Here is a 19265-nt window from a genome sequence, read left to right as displayed (position 1 = left end):
CACTTCCTCTGAGGAGCCCCACGTCTGCTGAGCTCAGTTTCTGCAGAAACATCAATAATACTCGAACTTTGAAAGGTTTCACCTAGAAAAGACAGGTTTTCTTGGGAAAGTGATGAAGCAAACATCAGGTGAGCTCAGCAATAAACTGCCCAGCCCAGCACTGCCTCAGTGTAGCTTCACCTGTGTCTGTGACACAGATGCCAGAGGCTTCTCTCTCTTTTCAACTTTGGTCAATGATGAACAATTGCTCTGCAACATCCCTCTGCTCTGCTCCTCCTTCCCCCGGCCACTGGCCAGGGACCTGCTAGTCAGATCAGAGCTTGGGAGGGTCTGGGATAAGCACTTTCCTCTTCCTGTGGGGAAGGATATGATTAAAACCTTGTAAATAACAGGCTTGGCTCAGAAAAATGCCTGGGTGCCTCCTAGACACAATGCAGCCATGAGCTGTGGCTCAGGGTGGTGAGAAGCAGGAGGAGGGGCACAGTGTGATGCCATGCCATGCTGGCCATGGCCTGCCTGCCCCAGACCCCTCTCAGCACAGACACCTCTGGTTTCCATGTCCTAAGGGCTAACTGCGGTGGCAACCTCAGGAAATCCTGGCCAGCCACAGCCAGGACTGCACCTTCTGGAGAACTGTCACCAGGGTGGGACCCAGGTCAGAGCACATCTGTGGTTCTGGGTGGCCCCTGTTTTACCTGCCTGGAGCCATCCCCCTTGAAAGGAGCAAACAAGCCCCACACTGGCTGCACAGTGTAATTCCCTCCTCCCTAGGGAACTACCCCAGTGTGGGTTTGTGCTGGGGGAGAACGGTCCTCTTCACATCTTCAGGATGTGCTATGTGCTACCAAGAATCCATCTGCAAACCCCACATGAAGTGAGCCAGTGTCCATGCTCTGTCCTAAGCTCCTCTTACCCTTTTGATAATAATGGGATAAAAAGCTTCCTTAGGAGAAAAGGGACAACAACACCGCCCACAGGGGGGATGAACTCCTCCAGGAGCAGGGAGGGTCTGGTGTTTTGCTTTAGTAGGGAACATGGAGTTGTTTAGTTTGCCAAGGGAATATCTGGGCTCAGAAACCCAGCAGCATAGACTTGTGCAGAAAAACAGGAAGAAACTGCAGCTTTACCAAGACTGAGAAAGATAACATCAAAAGGCAGAAGTTGCAATCCTCCATCCCTCTCTGTTCCGATGTTCCCTCCATGCACAGGCCATATGCTCTGCATCCCACGCTCTGGCATCAGATTTGATGTCTCTTTATAGCTAGAGGGTGTCTTGACCAGCTTTCCAATGTGGTCAGAAACCTGATGTTGCACTGGATTAACCCTGGAGTCAAACCATTTACTCAGGTTCCTAAGGAACACAAAGCTGAAAATTCCCTGGGGCTTTTTAAGGATACTCATGCTGTGTCCCGGTGTACCTTTTGTTTTAACAGTGTGATACTGGCCAAAAAGCAGCCCATGGAGAGATATCATAGCCCAAGGAAAAGTGCATTAGACTGAAACTCAGGGGATGTGATGCACAGAGATAGGAAATCTGCCCACAGGTAGCCTAGGAAATTAACTTTATGAACTTTCCATGCCTTTTACTAGGTTCTGTCTGATGCGTACAGAAGTTGAGGCTGGCACTCCAGCCTCCTGACAATAAGGACGACCAGAACCTGTGACGATTTTACAGAAGAATAAGCGTTATCGGCGACTTCAGGGCCGTTTCCTCCGGTACCACTAAAGGAATATGCCGTTCACAGGAGCAGAGGGGCGGCAGGGATGCTGGAGCCGGCTCCTTCAACCTGCCGAGGCAGGAGGGACCCGCGGACAAAGGCGGCCGCCCCTGGGGGAGGGCGGGCAGCGGGGCAGAGAGGCGCGGGGCCGGGCCCCGGGGACAAAGCCCTCGGCGGGGGCGGCAGCAGCGGAGATGCTCCGGGAGATCCCGCTCCGCTCCCAGCCCAAGGCAGAGCGGGACCGGGGCCATTTCGGCGCCGCTTCCCCGGGCCGCCCGGCAGGCGCGTTTTCCTGTCTGTCCAACCCCACCCTTTCCCGGGATGCTGCTCTCTCGGGTACCTTTTTTTTTTTAAGGAAACCCAGGGAAACCCATCCGAAAAAAAAAAAAAAAAAAAGGGAGAAAGGCAAAGAGCGGGGTGTAAGCCCCGGGGGGGCAGCGGTGAGCCGGCACGGCCGCGGCGGGCAGGGCACGGCAGGGCACGGCGGGGCGGGCGGAGGGCGGGGGGAGGAGGGAGCGGCCCCGTCCCTTTGTACCTGCCGTTCGAAGGCGCCAGGCGGCCCCGCATTGGCTGCGGCGGCCGCGGCTCCCGTAACCCGAGCCGGCGGCGGGCGCGGCGCACCGGGCCCGGCCAGCGCCCAGCCCGGCAGCCAAGGGGCGGCTCAGCGCGGCTCGGCTCGGCTCGGCTCCCTCCGCTCCGCCGCCAGCAGCCGGCTCCCCTCGCTGCCGCTCGGCTGGGCTGTGGCAGGGCCGCGCCGCCCTGCCCGGCAGGAGGTGGGACCAAGCCGCGGCGCTGCCGCCCCCTCCTCCCTCGCTCTCTCGCTCCCTCCCTCCCGAGGGCTGAGCCATTCCGGGAAGGCGCCGGCTCCCCCACCGCTCCTCGGCAGCGCCGCACCGGCATCGGCCGCCACCGCGCCGGGCTCGGCCCCTGGTCGCCGCGGGGCTGCGGGCGCGGAGCGGCGGCGGAGCGGGGCAGCGGCGGCGGGCGCGGGGCGCGGTGCCCGCGGCGGGCGGGCGGGAGGACAAGTGGACGGAGCGCCCGGGAGCGGCGGGGCGGCCGCCGCGTAGTTGTTTTGCCCGGGGTAAGTTGGCCGATCGCTGCGGAGGCTTCGCTTGGAGAGTGCAGCGCTTGGCTCCCGGCTCCCTGTCGCCCCCAGCCTCCGGGGCAGTGGGGGCGCCTTTTTTTTTATTTCATTCTCCCCCCTCCCCCCTTTGGTTTGTGTTTTCTTTTTATTATTGTTATTATTATGGGGTCTGTGGGGGAGCAGAATTTCCAGTCCGGCGTTGCTCTTCCTTGTCCAACGCTCAACGGAGAACTATAATATTTCTTCCCCGAGATGCTGCAGTGAATTTTAGTTCTAGGAAATCAGGCGAACAAAATCATCCGAATAATCCGAACCATTTGTTACCCTGTGAGAACAAACGCAGCCTAGGCACAGATGATGGCAAAAAATTCCTTGGAAGGGTCTAAAGAAGACCTGAGCAAAATTTCGGAAGAGGAGATGCTGAGATGGAGCAAGGAAGAGCTGGTGAAAAGACTGAGGAAAGTGGAGAATGAAAAGATGAACTTAATGGTGGAACACGGCAACTTGATGAAAGACGTGAACCGGCGGCTGCAGCTCCACCTGCACGAGATCCGCGGGCTGAAGGAGGTGAACCAGAAGTTGCAGGACGACAACCAGGAGCTGCGGGAGCTCTGCTGCTTCTTGGATGACGACCGGCAAAAAGGCAAGAAGCTGTCAAGGGAATGGCAGCGCTTCGGGAGGCACACGGCCAGCGTGATGTGGAAGGAGGTGGGCATGTACCAGCAGAAGCTGAAGGACCTGGAGGCGAGGCAGGAGACCCTCCTGCGGGAGAACGTGGAGCTGAAGGAGATGGTGCTGATGCTGGACGAGGAGCGGAGCGGGGCGGGCTCGCGGAGCTCCATCGACAGTCAGGCCAGCCTGAACAACCTCAACGGCGGCTCGGCCACCAGGGACGTGGGGGACGGGAGCAGCACCTCCAGCACGGGCAGCGCGGGCAGCCCCGACCACCACCACCACCACCTTCACCACCACAAGGCCGGCGACAGCAAGGCCGGGGCCATGCGGAGGTCCATGGACGACCTGTCCGCGCCCCTTCACCACCGGAGCATCCCGAACGGCCTCAATGGTGAGTGGTGAGCCCCTGCCTTCCTCTGCCCTGCCCCTGCCTTCCCCTGCCCTGCCCCTCCCCGCGGGCCCCGCGCCACCTCCCCCGGCACGGCCGGTCCCCCTCGGCGGTGGGCTGAGGCAGGTCCTGGCCGTCCCCAACCCTGCCCATCCTTGGTGGCCTCTGGCAGAGCAGCCCCGGGAGCCGGGGAGGGGCACCTGTGTGCGGGGTGTGTGTTACCAGTGTGTTATTCATGTCCTGGGCCGAGGGTTGGAGCCTGTTTTATCTCCAGCAGGGTTGGTGTCTGGTTTTGTTTGGGTTTGTTTGGGTGGTTTTTTTTTTTGGTTTTTTTTTTTTGGTTTTTTTTTTTGACAAAAAACAGTCTGAGTTTTCGGGGTTTAAAAAACACTGATTGTGTTCCCACTCTTCCTCGTCTTTCTCTCCCCCCTTAAATTTTTGATTTCTTTGGCTCGTTTGTGTGCTAGTTTGATAGGATTGATAAAGATGGGATGAGATTTTGGAAGCGTCTGATGAAAGTGCAGGTTTGTCCCACAGAGCATCACCTGTTAGCTCCACAGGCTCTCAGGGCAGGCTGGCTGTGAAGAGCTTAGCAGTTTTGGAGAGGTGCAACTCGGCTTTCCCCTGTCTCCACTTCAGAAAGAGGAGTTTTGTTTGTAGAGAAGAGATTGCTCTCGAAGGGACGCTGTACTCACGAATTTGTTCAGGCTAGTCATTGAAGTTAGAAACAAGCTCCACAAAGAAATTGTGCCAAGCCTCCTCTGGCAGTTCATATTCGAGCAAAGTTTCTCCTGCTGTTTAATAGTGATCAGGCATTAAAATAACATTGGAATGTCTTTAAAATGGAGAATTTGTTTTAATCTTTTAAAACCAACAAGACCAAATACACCATTTTTTAGAAGGAGCAGTGTGGTCAAGATGGCTCAGTAGGAATCAAACCAGGCAGCAATCTAAAAAATTCTTACATTTGAGACTATTTTTAATGTTCCTCTTTTCCAGCCAGAGAGGACTATTTTCTGGTTGGGATATCCTTTTCCCACCTCTAAGCACACAGAGGGGGATGGAGCCCCAGAAGTTGGCTCTGATTGATGTCAGCAGTGGATGTATTTACCAGACAACCATGCTTTCAGGTCCCAGAGCATTTGGTGTTCTTTTTCCTTTGGTGATTTGTGGCAAGTCTTTATGTCCCAAGAGACATGAGGGCATGGAGGATTGATCAGCTCGTTTCACAAGTGTTCATCCATGAATGTGCTGTTTGCAGTCCTGTTGCCTCAGCTGTGTGGCTTCTGGCCACCTTGCCCAGTAGTCAGGGATTGCTGGTTTCAAGGGTGATCCAGTCACCAGATGGTGCATGGTACAGCAAACATCTTTAAATGTTTGGTGTGGAATTTTTTTATCTCTCTCCTTTAGAGTTGTGTAAATCAGAAATATCTGGTTTGTAAATCGGCAGATAGCTTCTGCTCTTGACGTGACTTGACTTTATTTTCATAAAGCATTGCTCTGCACAGAGGCTTGAAGAGCACATGACAGATATTGAATGTGTTATTACTGTTTTGGAACAGAAGGGCTTCACAGTTCTGGTTTGTGAACCTTAGCCCGTGTCCCTTTTAGGTATTGGTAGCTGAGTGGGACAAAGCCAGTTGGATTATCTGTTAACTCAGGGCTCTTGAGTGTACAAAAACCAATACCTTAGAGCTGTCCCTTGAATCCGGGGTGAAGGCACAGCGGGATGCTTCAGTGGCATTCAAAGTCATCCTTGTCAGCGCAGAGAGGAAAGCCTCTGCTTTAGAGCCCGGTCCTCAAGCGCTGTGTGGGACTGTGCCCAGCAGCAGCTTTTGGGGGGACTGAGAGCCGAGTCTCATGTCCTGCGGTATGTAGGGTAAGAGCAGGAAAGGGAGGCAGCCCATCCTCACACACGTGTTTGCACGCGTGCCTTTGCACACCCCTTCTCACTCCCTGGGTCGGAGGATGGGTACGGGCTGCAGCGTTTCAGACGCGACCTTTAGGTTTTAGTGACTTCTGGTTCTGGGGGCCGGTGGAAGGGGGGCTCTGTGGGGAGAATTGAAGCTCTTTCCTGTGAACCAGTGCGGCTTCATTTCTGAGGGTGCAAAGGATATGATCGGCACTTTTAAAGCTAATAATCCTTGTAAAGATGTAGACAAGCCTGATCTATCCACTTAGGTAGTGAAGCTGTAAAATGACTTGAATAGTTGTCATTCTCAGATAGCATCGGTATTCAGCAAGGCCATTTCCCTGGCTGTGCCTTTGGAAATGCCTCTCAATACATATGCAAATGCAGGGCTTATCAGGCCCCTTTTCTGACTGACAGCAAGGAGTCTGGGAGGGGTGTTTGCCTGGGACGAAGCAACAATTCTGCTAATCCTGTGACGGTGTAGGGGAGCGGGGCAGGAGCAGGTGAACATGAAAAACCACTCCAGTGAGTCAGGTGGGTGGTGGAGCTGTCACGGAGCAGCCCCGCAGTGATGAGCATCCTGCCCTGTCTCCTGCTCCTGTCCCTGCCCTCCGTGTGTGCAGCCGAGATCTCAGCCTTTTTGTACTCTTTTTTCTTTGGTTTTGTTTTTGTTTGTTTGTTTTCCCCTCAGGAATAAAACAGAAGGAAGGCAGAGGAAAGAGAGTGTGTGGCCTTTTATTTTTTGGTTGTAAGCTTGAGTCTGGTTTGCTGTTGTCTCATTTCTTTAAAGCACTGGAGAACGAACCAGTGGGTGAAACAGCCACTGCCCGGCCAGCTCAGCTAACACTGAAATGAGCAGCCCTGTGTGCTTTCCTAGGGAGAGGAGGGGCTGAAAGGGATGCAGAGCAGAATTTAGCATCTGTAGTAAGAGCACAGCAGAAGCTTTGGACAGCTGGTGGGAGCAAGGTTGCTACTTGTGAGCTGCTTGCTAGAGTATTTTTGCTTATGGAAAAGCTGGAAAGTCCTGAAATTGGAAGCTGGAAAATGCAGAACTGTACTGTCCCTGCTAGTGGTATCCATTGAGCTTCACTTGTTAAATGGTTTTCTGAAGGGATCAGCAGTAGGGTGGCTGTTAAGACACTTGCAGGAATGTAGATTTTTAGTAGAATTTTAGTGAGCAAAGGTGGGTTACATGTTTCTCATTTTCTGTTCAGCGATCCTTGGAAGTGAGTTGTTGAACCAGGGCTTGATTTATTGGCCCCAGTAACCCACCCCAGTGTGAGGTGATGAACTCTAGATTTGTAAGGTGAATTCAGAATAAATGGTGTAAATGTAAAAAACAACCCTCACCCAACTGGTGGTCCACCTTTGCTTCACTTTTCTGAAGTCTGTTTACGCCTGCACGATGTCATTCAGAAGCTGGTGATTAATTATTCACTCATGGGAGATAAGATAATAATTATAACATAGTGTGAAAATGGCTAATATTAGAAGATATGTAATCCTGCTTGTTCTGAAAGTGAGAGGTATGGCCATCCTCTGTGCACAGGGACCAGAGCTGGGGACAGGGGCACCTCCAAACTGCGTGCTGGAAACTGGCCAGTTCTGATATGTCTTATGTCACAATTCTAAACCTACCCAGATCTCGAACAGAAACTGAGGCACAGTCACTGTGTGTGCTTGTGACTGCTTTGACTTTCCTTTTTGTGCATGGTGTGGATCTCTGGGTGCACACACAATGTTTCTCCCCATCTAGCTTTAGACAGCTCTGTTGAAACAGCTGCTTGGCTCCTGACAGAATTAGATTTAAAAAAGAGAATTAAAAAAACCCAAAAGAAGTCAGGCACATTTGGTGATATTGATATTAACATGACATGAAGAAAAACTCCTCAGGTTTATTCCCACAGGATATATCCCTGGACTGTGAGGTATGTGGGAACATTGGGAGGAGTGACTTAAAGCTCCCTGAGGCCAGGGCAAGGGCTTCCACCTTATCTAGATCTGATTGGGGCAACTGTTCATCCATCTTCGAGCCTGGAGGCATGCAGACTCAACTAGTGATGTGCCCAGGACAAAATCCTGTGCCTACAGAAAAAGTGTTCAGACTTTAGTTTTGTTTCACACCCTTCAGCTGAACTTGTCATTAGAACTTCACCTTCCACTGAAACTGTTTGCTCTAGGTTCCCAAAATGGGCTGGGTGGTTTCCAGTGCCTCTGACTTTATTCCGGTTGGGTGAAGTGTTAATTTTGATGTTTTGTTTTTATAAATTATTGAAAACATCAACAATTAAAAAGTGGTGAGAGAGGCCCAGAAAAAACCTCTGAGTACAGCAGACAGCCTGTAGTAGCAGATATTAATCTATGGCCTCTCATTGCTGTCTTCTCTCTTCTCTGGGTGAGGGGGTGGGAAGCTCTCTAGTTCTATTGATTCCCACTTGTAGATGTCCACATATTTACCTAGAGGGTACAATATATTGCAGTTAAAATGGTGGCAGAGAGAAATGGCTGTTCCCTGTGGGTTGGTATTGATTGGTAATGCAGCTACCCTGTACTTACTTCTCTTCTTCACACACCCTTAAGGCCAAAATACTTCGTTTTATTAGTGTATTAACAATCAATATACTTATTATTTATGATGGCATATTAATGTGGCCTTTGAGATGAGAATATGCAGGGGCAGAAGCAAAAGATCAGGTTTATCCCATTTAATTTGAGATAGCTCCAATACAGGCTTTAACATCTGCATTCTCTTAGACGTCCTTTATTGGCCATGTGGAGAAAGGCACATTGGTGTCATGATTTATGTGAACTACGTCTGCATCAAAGAGAGCAGGGTTGTATGCTGGTTGTGCTCTTTCTCTCAATGAGGAGGAGGAAGCCTGGTCAGCTCATTCACATGCAGCCATCTACAGCCAGGTGAGATCAGCCCTGTTCCAGGAGTTGTGGTGACCACTGACTTTTGCAGTGCACCTGTCCCAGCTCTGGTGGGAGAGAGGAAACCACCTTTCTCAGCAGCACTCAGATGTCACCCACACTGCATGGGCAGCTGAGGTCAGAGAAAGTCCTGTTCTCTTTGCTGGAGACCTCTCAGAGCTCAGTGGCTCCTGCCAAGTTTAAGCACAGATTTTATTACTTGACCAATTATTTTCTTATATCAAGAGCACTTTTCATTCTCTGAAAGTGCCTTTAATGTTCTTTTTTTAATACTCTGTTTTTAATGTGTTGGTATTTTTGGTGCTGTAGGCTGTTACATACAGACTCCTTGTGATTAAGACAGGAAATCAGCTCTGGGGTGGTACACTAGATAGATGCAGGACCTCTGGAGAAACGCCTGTTTCCATCTCTGCTGTAAGTTCAATCTTTTCTGCTAATTGGCTTATCAATGCCAAGATCTTATCAATGCTGAGGTCTCAGACATGAAAGGTACTGCTCGAGTCTCTTGTAGCCAGTAGTCATTGGCCACTCATTCAAAGGATTTCCACTGAGTGCTTCATTTGGGGCATTTTTGTCATTGCCCACTCCTGCCTTCTTGCTGGGGCACCGCCTGTGTGCCAGCCTGCTTGGCTCCCAAACTTCAGGGTAGCTGGTGTCCCTGAAAACAAGGCTCAGGATGCTTAAATTAAAACTGGGCCATATCTGGAAATATATTCTCCATGGTAATGTGTTCTAATTTTGTTTTCCTCTTTCAATATTATATAGAGATAGCTTATTCTCAGCTGTCCTGTTTGAAGGAAAAAAACCCTTATATTGATTAAAAGACAATTTTCTATGGGCCTTTGATGGAATTATCCACTTACTCTCATCAAAAGCAGTCAGAATCAGGGAGGTAGACTGTGTTGGTTACATGTAAATGATTTGGTCCTCTGGAGATATTTCATCAAATAAAGCTGAAGATCGAATTAAATGGTGACCTAATGAGGTGGCAGCCATGGGAACCCCAAATGCAGCCCTGGCAGGTGTTACACTCTAAGAATGTGCGGAGACAAGAGCCATGAATGCCAAGACTGACAGAAGCACTGCATTTGGAAGCTGAAGGGTTAATACTTTGTGGGGACAAGGGTGCCTGCATCCATGTAACCTTGGGGATTCTGGAGGCCTGCCCTGGGAGGCATTGGGCTTTTTATCTGCCCCACAGCATGGCTGTGGCCTTGCTTGTATCTCACACAGACATATCCATGGCAGGGTCTGCTGACGTTGTCCCCCCGGGCTGCCCTTGCAGCATCCTTCCATAGTGGGGCTGCCCTGGGAGATGCTCTGGGAGCAGAAAAATGGACAATAGCTGACACTAGGTGAAATGGAGGTGAGGTGCTTAAACTGGCAAAAACATCTTGTGTACATCAGGTGTGGAGTGAGGCAAATGAAAAACATCTAAGCCCATTTAAAATTTGGCTAAAATGCTTGAACCCAGAAGGCTGATGTTCTTTCCACACTCACATGGAGGCCTTAATGCATCCCACTGCAAAACACAGAGCGTTGCTTGCCTGGAACAGGGGAGGTTTGGGGGCTGCACATCCAGTTTTCCTGCGAATTAGCTGCAACTGGCTGGGTTTGCTTCTGCATTCTGTATTTTTAACCTGACTTTTTGTCTGCCAGCCAGAATTCATCCTGCCCTGTCGCCAAATGTCATCATCCCCTTGTGGTTAACTTGCTGCAATTCATGAAACACTTGGCTGCCATAAATAGTTACGTGCAGAGGTTCCTCTGCAGGCGGAGCGGGCAGAGAGGCGCAGGGAGCGCTGCGAGGCACTGCACACGAACATGTCCACCAAGAGAAAGTTGACCCACTTCTGCAAATAGATAACTCCTGGCAGAAAAAGTAACACTGTCTCAGACAATCTATCTTCCCCTTGCCTACTGAATTGTGAAGCAAAAAGCAAGCCAGCTCCATCTTCTGAATTAGCAGTGATGTGAGCACAGTGCTCCCCATTGAAACCAGGGTGTGTAAATCGGCCCTTGATCTGAGGAGGGTTTAAAATGGCCACAATTTGGTCCTGATTTTTTTTTCAGTATAATGAAAGCTTTTGTTAGTGAATGAGGTGCATGGAGTTCAGGACTCAGCTGCTCTTAGGCATTAGGAAACATTTATCACCATGGCAATTGGAGGCTGCTGGGCAGGTTATTTTGAACACTTTTCTAGTGACTCATGTCTCGGTCAAGACCATTTATGCCAGGTTACTTTAGCCCCTATACACACAGGTATATAGAGTCTTCCTTCCCTTAAATTGTTTCTTGCCTCGCTCTTTTGCCCCTCTTAGGGAACTCATTGCTTGTTCTGACTTATGTCTCCAAGGTGGGGGTGCCAAGTGTTCACCTTGCTCAGAGCCTCTTCTGCAAAGGGTCTTTGTGACCCAGAGTCCTTGTGAAGCAGATTACAGGTTATGTTCACCTGCCTTTGAGACTTCACAGATCTTGCAGTGAGATTGAAGCAATCCTAAATCTGATGTGAATTATCTCGTTGTCTGCTTGGGCTGTCCCACGGGCTTGCAGGACAGGATGTCTCCTGGTGGAGGATGTTTGCCCGGGGTGGCTGTGGTGGGAGGGCTGTCTGCAGCAGAGGGAGCACCGTGGGTGAGTGTGGGGCTCCTGGTGTCAGGGCTTTGGCCAGCCGTGCGCTGCAGTCACAGGGTGACACGCTAGCTGTCTTCTGTGCTTGTGTCACCGCCGGCTTGCTGGCAGAATTAGTTCAATCAAAGCTGGAGTGCTCTGAAAAGCCCTTCAGACTTTGCTCCATCCCCCAGCTCTGTGCAGTGACACTCAGGACTGCATGCTGCTGCCTTTCCCCCATTTCATCCCGAACTCCTCTGCTGCTGGTGTTTCATTCATGTACAGGAAGGTCAGCTGCATTTGAATATCTGTGCCACATGAAAGACGAAGTGTGAGGAGCAAATGGATGGAGTAGGGCTCAGGCTAGGAAGGAAGAGGACATACTTAGCTGCTCTTTCAAACCATCTCCAGGAGCCTGGGGGTTTGACAGCCGTGTCTGACCTGTCCCTGCATTCCCAGGACAAGGAGAGCGTCCAGGTGTGGTGGGGAAGGCTGCAAAGCAGCTGCCTCTGTCCTTGTGCTGTAGAAGATCCATGAAGAGGAAAGGAGCAGGCAAAAGGACTACTCAAAGCAGAGCAGCAAAACCAAACCATTGTTTTAGAAAAGAAGAAAAAAGACAGCATTTCCAGTCCCCAAAGCATAATATTTCTATGGAAATAGCAGGAAGAGGCTTGCTGTCAGTCTCTGATCTAGTGGGACTGACTAGATTTTGTTTGTTCTTCCCCACATCTTCCATCATCCCTGGATCATCTGAAGACAGGTTGCTGTGCATCACAAATGCAAGATTCCTGGTTTCTGACTTTTGATTAAGCTCTAAGCAGTCTCTGGAGGGCTGGCATCTGTCTTTCATCTGCAGTTTTTTACTCGCTAAGGTACATTTCTCTCACTCTATGACACTTATTAATAATGCTTTGTCCTTTAAATGCCACTTCTGTGACACTCTGCTCCTGGCTGTGACTTCGAATGAGGCTGTGGACTGTTCAGTGGTGTGGCACATCTCAGTGACCAGTGAAGTTACTGTGGGACACTGTTGGACTTGAATGAAATTGAGACTTGAACTCTTCACTTGCTTTGGTATTTTTTTGAAGGAAATCCAGATTGTCTTTAATCTCCAACAAGGGAAGTAATCTGTCCTGTTTAGGCAATGTTCTGCTTGATTTTGGTGTTGCTCGAGGACTACTGCTGGTTATATACATGCAGGAATTTACCATTTTCATGTTGATGTTTCCACTGTTTCCCCCTCGTTTTTCTTTTTAGTAGGATCTAATAGAATAGGTTCCAGGACAATCTACATAAAAGTCTGTTGTTTTATGCCAGAGTAACATCATCAGATGCTAACAGAGTATTAGTAATTAAAAAGAACTAATTTTGGTTGATGCTGAATCTTTTCCAGCCCCTAACAAAGGTGTTAAGAAAATCTTCTTCTTATGTACAATCTTAAAGGGCTATTGTGATGCACAGCATTCCTTTGTCTTCTTAGTTTTCTTTTCTTATCTCCCTTACTGAGATTTTCAGTCTCATATTTATCTATTTCCCAGCAGCTGAATATAACTTTGATCTATGCTTTGGATCTACGGAGCTTTTAATCCCCTTCCCCTGAGTTAAAAGCTTGTTTGCTGTTGAATGTGATACATAGTTATAGGTTATATGATCTTCACCAGCGGTTCATGCATTGCATAGGGATGCCACACTGTGAAAAGCTCTGATAAAATGTTCCCTTGTTCATTTTCCTGATTGCAGCTGAAGCCCAGCATGGGAGTGAGTCAATCATTCACTCCTGGTCAAACTGCTGATACACCTGTCCTTTGCTGTTACAAATACCTCTGCACTTGCTTGCTTCATTTCAATTATTCATTCATTTCTCTGTGATGCATATTTTTGAGGCTACGAACCAGCTGAGCATTCTAGTCAGTGCAGCAGCCTTTCCATCTTTCAGTTCTGATAACATTTAGAGTGTTATCCTTTTCCACCTTTTAAAAATAGGGATCCATTTTCAAAGCCTATACATTTATTCCTCTTTGATGTCTTCAAGCATGGTAATATATGCCTTGTTTGTGGAGATCTTTTCTTCTGGAGTGGCTGCAGTTTCCACCTGGAGCAATAATGGTTTCTGCAGCTCTGTCCTCCAGGCCATGTGGATGTAGCTGCACGTGTGTGATGGTATTCAACCATCTTCTGAAAGTCGTTCTTTTTGAGATTTTGGTGCAGCTGTTTGCTTCCTGGATTCTGAGCAATTTATCTGAAAGTCTCCCATGCTTGTCTCCTGACCTCTTGTAACAAAATGTAGTCCTCTTTTTATGAGGTCAGTCAAGACTGTATTGTTTTAGATGTAAGCTTTAAAATAGCAAAAGGATGGATGGTTCTGCAAGTTAGAGCACTGAACTGGGACTCAGATTTGGAGTGCTGTCTCATTGTTACAGGACTTTCTGGTGTAGTCTGAGCTAAACTATGTGATTTGTGGTTCTCCTTTTATACAACCAGTATATTTGCTTTGTCTTCTCCAAGTGTATTATGGTGGTCAACAGAATTAGGCCCTTACCTCTAACAGGGCCTCTGACCATTGCTATGATACCAGTGATAACAAACAGGTTTTGAGTTATACTGAACTAGCAAGGACAGAGAATGAAAGTCTTTAGAGTAACTCCACACATTTCTAATGCCCAGTTTTGGAGTTGCTTCAAATCCTGTTTCAGCTTTGCTGGGATAAAAGCACTTTACATGTTGGGTTGCTTCCCTCTGTATTGTACATACTTCTTGGAACCACAGGATGAAGAAGTGTGGTCAGTCTCCTGCCAACTGTAAAAATCCAGAAACTTGTCAAGTGATACTTCTCCCAAAAGAGAAGATGAGGAAAATTAGATAAAAAGGATTGTTTGCCTGTCCACAAACACAGACCAGTGCAGAAAGGTGCTGCTGCTGCTGTCACAATGACAGGTTACCTTGATACCTTTCAGAGCGTGGACACAGCATTTGTTGTTATTTCAGCTCATCCCATCTACGATGCCCAGTTGAATATCATGCTATATATGTCTATTTAAAATGTTTCTCTGTCAGCCTAGTGCAGTTTTGGCTGAGGTGAAGAATCACAGCTGTGAAGCAGAAGGGTCCTGCTTGTCACATTGCTCCCCATGTCACTGCAAAGCAGTGGTGTCTTTGCTGTGATTGCTGAAGGCACTCTTCCTCTTTCCAGTTAAATCCTTACCTGATCCCTTGATTGCTTTATTTCTGATGCTGCTAATTCAGTAACTCCTAACGAGACCTGACTGAAAAGTCATCAAAGTCACTCTTGGGTGTGAACCCAGAGTTTCTTAACCACATGGGCTTTTATTTCTTTGCTTGGTGGAATTGGGAGGGAGGATCTATTTGTCAGTGTATCACTGATTCGTTAGGAGGGTGACAAGACTGCAGTAACTCTTCCTAGGCAATTATGTATGAAAGGTTGTCAGTATGAGTAGTATGGGAAGTTAAAAGCCTTAATTTTCATTTGGAATTGAAGCCCTAATGACTTTCCACTCCCACAGCCTGTAAAGACCATGCTTCAGTTTCAAGTTGACCAAGAAAAAAAGGGGAGGGGACATCTTTTATGTCAGACTTTTTTGTGCAAAATGTTTATGAAAAAAGAGATTTATGAGTCACTCTTCTTTGTATAAAAGATGATTACTGGGGTATGAACCTCAGAAAAGTGACATTTTACGACTTTGCTGCTAGCCACGCAATGGGAATTTTTGCTTTCTCTTTTTTCAATTAGTTAAGTTAAACAGCATCTCAGTTTGAAAGGACTAATTTTGTTCCCATTTGTTGTTTGCCTTATATACTAATTATTTTCTCTATGTGAAGCTAAACAGCAGAGAGGGGAAGAGAAAGGATCATCCCAAATGAATGCTCTCTAATTATTCAAAATGATGGGTGTAGAGCCTATGGGGTTAAGTGAAGTGTGGTATTCAGTCACATTCCTGTAAGAAAGAGAAACTGGATCACACAAATCCTTTTGTTAACCTTAGGAAGATAATTAAGTTCCTCTGGAAATTTGTTCTTTAAAAAGACAATCCTCTAAACACCAATGTTGTTTAATCTGTTGTTAAAGCTGTGTTTTTATCCACTTCTGTGTGTTGGGGTTTTTTTGTTTGTTTTGTTTTGTTGTTGTTTTGTTTTTTCCAAGATGTAAGGGAGCATTTTGTAACTCAGGAGCCTCTGCTGCCTAACACCAGTGAGAGCCGAGGGCAGGAGTGTTGTTAGAGGTGGCATGTGCAGGTCACAGTCCTGCTTTGGCTCTGTAGCAGCAGGTGAAGAGCTCACGGTGGCAAGTGATCCAGAGCATCTTGTCTTTGTGAGTCCACCAGGGGTATTGAAGAGCATCTTCTGTCCAAAGCACAGATGCTCGGTGTTTTCAGAGTGTTAAGTATTCTGAGAGTGATGGAGGCTTTGTTCTTGGAAGTGGCTGAGGTGACTAGCAAATTTTCTTGGTTGTAGGGCTGTGTTCTTGAGAAAGCATCACTCCAGAGCTGTAAATACGCTCTGTCCATAACAGCATAGGTCAACCAAGTTCACTGATCCCATAGCTGTGGAGACAAGTTTGCTCAGAGACCTGCAAGATGAGGAATGGATCATGTAAACAGCAGCTGATGCAGTTGTAGGAAAGGCCTCTGTTTTTGTTTTCTTCTTGTTACAGCATCTTGGCCAGGTTGGACAGAGAAGGTTTTCAATGGAAGATCTGCTGTCCTGTGCTTCATTCTGCCTTATTCAGATAAAAATTATGGGACTGTCCTTTTAAAATTTTTCTTCTATTTGGCAGTGTAAAGTGAAGGGAAGGCAATATTTTTGGGAAAGCCTTGGAACTGCTCCTGTAAAAGGAATGCTGTATAAAGAATAAAACTCCCTGACTCTGTTATGTTCAAGGTTGGTGATATTTGAATTTGATCTTTTTTTTTTTTACAGGAGAGATTTCATGTATGGATTTAAACCAAAACTGTGTCATGCACAAAGGGACAGGTCTCTTCTGTTGAAAACAACATCTGTAGAGCTGGAGGGAAGGGCTGGGCAGCATGGGGTATGTGTCCTGGCGTGGGGAGCCATGGAGGTGCTGAGTCCTGGAGCTGCTGTGGGAGGGTGGGGAGCAAGAGGGCAGCTGGGGGCAGAACTTTGGTCAAGCTGAGATGAAGCTCTAATGCAGCCCTTGTGCTGCTCTGGGGGTAGATGATGTTCTCTGTGTGTGAGGAGTGGGCAGCAAGAGTTGTCTGCTTAGCTCAAGATGGGGTTGGAGACCACCACAAAGGGATGTGGCAGCAGCTGAATGAGGGGATGGAGTAAATCACTGCAAAGATGTGGTTTGGGAGCTAGCTGTTATTTTTAACAGCTGATTTTGTTGAACTGGATTGAACTCCCTCCAGCTCAGCATTGATGATGGTGCCTGGAGCTATAAAGATTGTATTTTGATCAGCAAGTCAAAAGCAAGTGTACCACTAGTTATGAATACATTTTCAGAATTACAAGCAAAGGAGATCTCAGAATAATAATGGACAGAAAAAGTTGCCTGAAGGAACCAGTTTCCTTGATAAATGCTGGAAGAGGTGTAGACCTGAACTTTGCACTCCTTCCCATATCAGCTTTTTTAAAAATGTGCAAACAGATCTAGAATCTGCGGTTTGAACCTGTTAAAATCCTGGGTAGACATAATGCAATATGGCAGGAAAACCAATAATGTTGAGGTTTTGAAAATACAAATGGTTCAGTTGTAGATGTGTGATGTGGGTTAAAAGAGGGCATGTGTGTCCTGTGCTGTATATCGTTGACCCAGTTGGTTATTCAGTGATGAATTCTGATCTGTGTGTTTCCAATGACAGATCTGGGTTCTGAAGTGCTGATGATTAGATTAAGACAGTGTAGTAAACCTTAATGGTGCATGAAGAGCTACTGCTGGATTTGCAGTAATACGTACTTTTCTGCCTTAGAACAGCATGGATAATACTTTATGGTTGTATAACTCCTTCCAGACAAGGAGTCTAGGAGTGCTTTGTAAACGCTAATGAGTTTGGCCTCATAGCATATCTATAAGCTTGAGAAGTAGCATTATTCCCCTTTTTTACAGTTTGGATGTTGACTAGCCTAAGTATGCAAAGAGCAGGCAGCAGAGCTTTCATCCTGACCCTCAGTCCTGGGCCTCATCTGCAGGACTCAGTAGGCTTCCTAAGTGTGACTGAGGCATGCTCAGAAATTTACTGCAGATCCATTCCAGAAAAAGGATTGGGGTTTTTTGCAAACCTCTGAGTATCCTTTGTAAAGCGTAAAGCATTGTAATTATTTGATGATAATTTCTTGCTTGCCTTTTTGTTCCACAGCAGCAGAGATTGAAACTAATCCTCTGCTGGAATGAAATCAGATTGGGCATTATGAATATTGTTTCCTTGCCCAGAACAAAGAGACTTAGTTAATGTGAATGCAAACTTCTGTTATCTTTAGATGGGAGTTGCAGGTGGGTAAGGAATGTGAGGTCAGAAGGATTGGGAGCAGATAATTGCAGTGTCAAAGGGCAGTGAGAGTGATGCCTGTGAAAAACGCCTTGCAAAGTAGGTGGGATCAGACACTGCAATGGGCACATACAGATTTTTCCTTAGCAGTTTCCTCAGATATTCACCCCAGAATTCTGCATTATTTCGACAGATTTATGTAGTAGGATATTCCGTAACATGAGCACCGTGTGGATTGTAGATAAATTTTGTAAATGTTTTGTGTGTGAATTTAGTGTTTGGTGACACATGCTGTAAAGACAGTTCTAGAGAGACAAGTCCCTCTTTAGCTGTAGGATAAGCATATGCTAGCAGACATTTCACATCCCTAACCTGCAAAACTGCTTCCAAATCTCACTGCTTTTTCATGGACTGGAGACTAGTGAGGATCCCAGCAAAGAGTCCGTGAAGTTCTGGGTATGGAGGTGGTGGTCTTCATGATGTGCTTGTTAGAATTAGCAGCATTTCTGGTCTCATAGAATCGTAGAATAGTCTGGGTTGGAAGGGACTTTTAGAGATCATCCAGTACAACCCCTCTGCATTGAGCAGGGACAACTTCAACCTGATCAAGTTTCTCAAAGCTCCATCCAAATTGACCTTGAGTGTTTCTAGGGATGGGCATCCACCACCTCTCTGGGCAAACTGTGCCAGTGTTTTACCATCCTCACTGTAAAAAATGTCTCTCTTAGATTTAATCTAAATTGACCCTCTTTTAATTTATAACCATTATCCCTGTTGTATCTAAAAAGGCCCTAATAAAAATTTTGTCCCCATCTATTTTATAACCTCCCTTCAAGGAATAAGGGCTGCAATGAGGTCTCCAGGAGCCTTTTCTTCTCCAGCCTAAACAACCCAACTGTCTCAGCTTTTCCTCTTGGGGAGGTGTTTCTGCCCTCTGATCATTTCTGTGTCTCTCTTCTGGACCTGCTCCAACAGGTCCATGTCTTTCTCCTGTGAAACTGTGTTCAGTGTGTTGCAGCACTTCAGACCTGCGATCACTGAAACAAGTGCCATTAAAGCAGTTGCCTGTTCCTTACGACTGGACTGTGATTTTTGTCTGATTCTGGTATATTAAATGTTATATTGGCATGTGACTTTTTCCTTATCTGGCTACTTCTGGAACGCAGCTTAGCCTTAGCTCTTCAGCAAGGAACAAAAGCTTTTCTGAGACACTGTTAGCACATGGCTACAAATAGAAACCTCAGGTGATTAGCAAGGGGTTTTGGCAAGTCATGCAGATACACGGGGTATTTCAGTGTGTGACGTGGCTTCCTTGCAGAGCTGGGGCCAGGAGCATCCTGTAGGGAGGCTCTTAGTTGACTGTGCAGTGCTTAATCTTTCTAATACACCCCAGAATGTGTAGTGGAAGATCTAGATAATGCAAGAAAACAGTTATTTATCTGGGATTAACCTACATAAAACATTTACATTGAGCAGAAAC

General features: G+C 47.3%; 1 protein-coding gene across 2 annotated transcripts in view; it reads left to right on the top strand.

The window, feature by feature from the left end:
* The first annotated feature begins 2362 nt into the window (after nt 1–2362).
* CCDC85C (coiled-coil domain containing 85C) overlaps nt 2363–19265 on the top strand; it is a 109572-nt gene continuing 92669 nt past the window's right edge. The window contains exons 1-2 of one of the 2 annotated variants that reach the window (XM_063399341.1): nt 2733–2799; nt 2986–3868. In XM_063399341.1, coding sequence (XP_063255411.1) covers nt 3157–3868 — 712 coding nt within the window. In that variant the 5' untranslated portion in view covers nt 2733–2799; nt 2986–3156. Of the gene's footprint in view, nt 3869–19265 lie in introns of both variants that reach the window. The other variant, XM_063399340.1, reaches the window with a different exon arrangement.

This window comes from Prinia subflava, chromosome 5 (genome assembly GCF_021018805.1).
Source record: "Prinia subflava isolate CZ2003 ecotype Zambia chromosome 5, Cam_Psub_1.2, whole genome shotgun sequence".
Classification (NCBI taxonomy): Eukaryota; Metazoa; Chordata; class Aves; order Passeriformes; family Cisticolidae; genus Prinia; species Prinia subflava.
The sequence above is the reverse complement of the archived record's forward strand: the minus strand, read 5'-3'. Positions and strand labels throughout refer to the sequence as shown.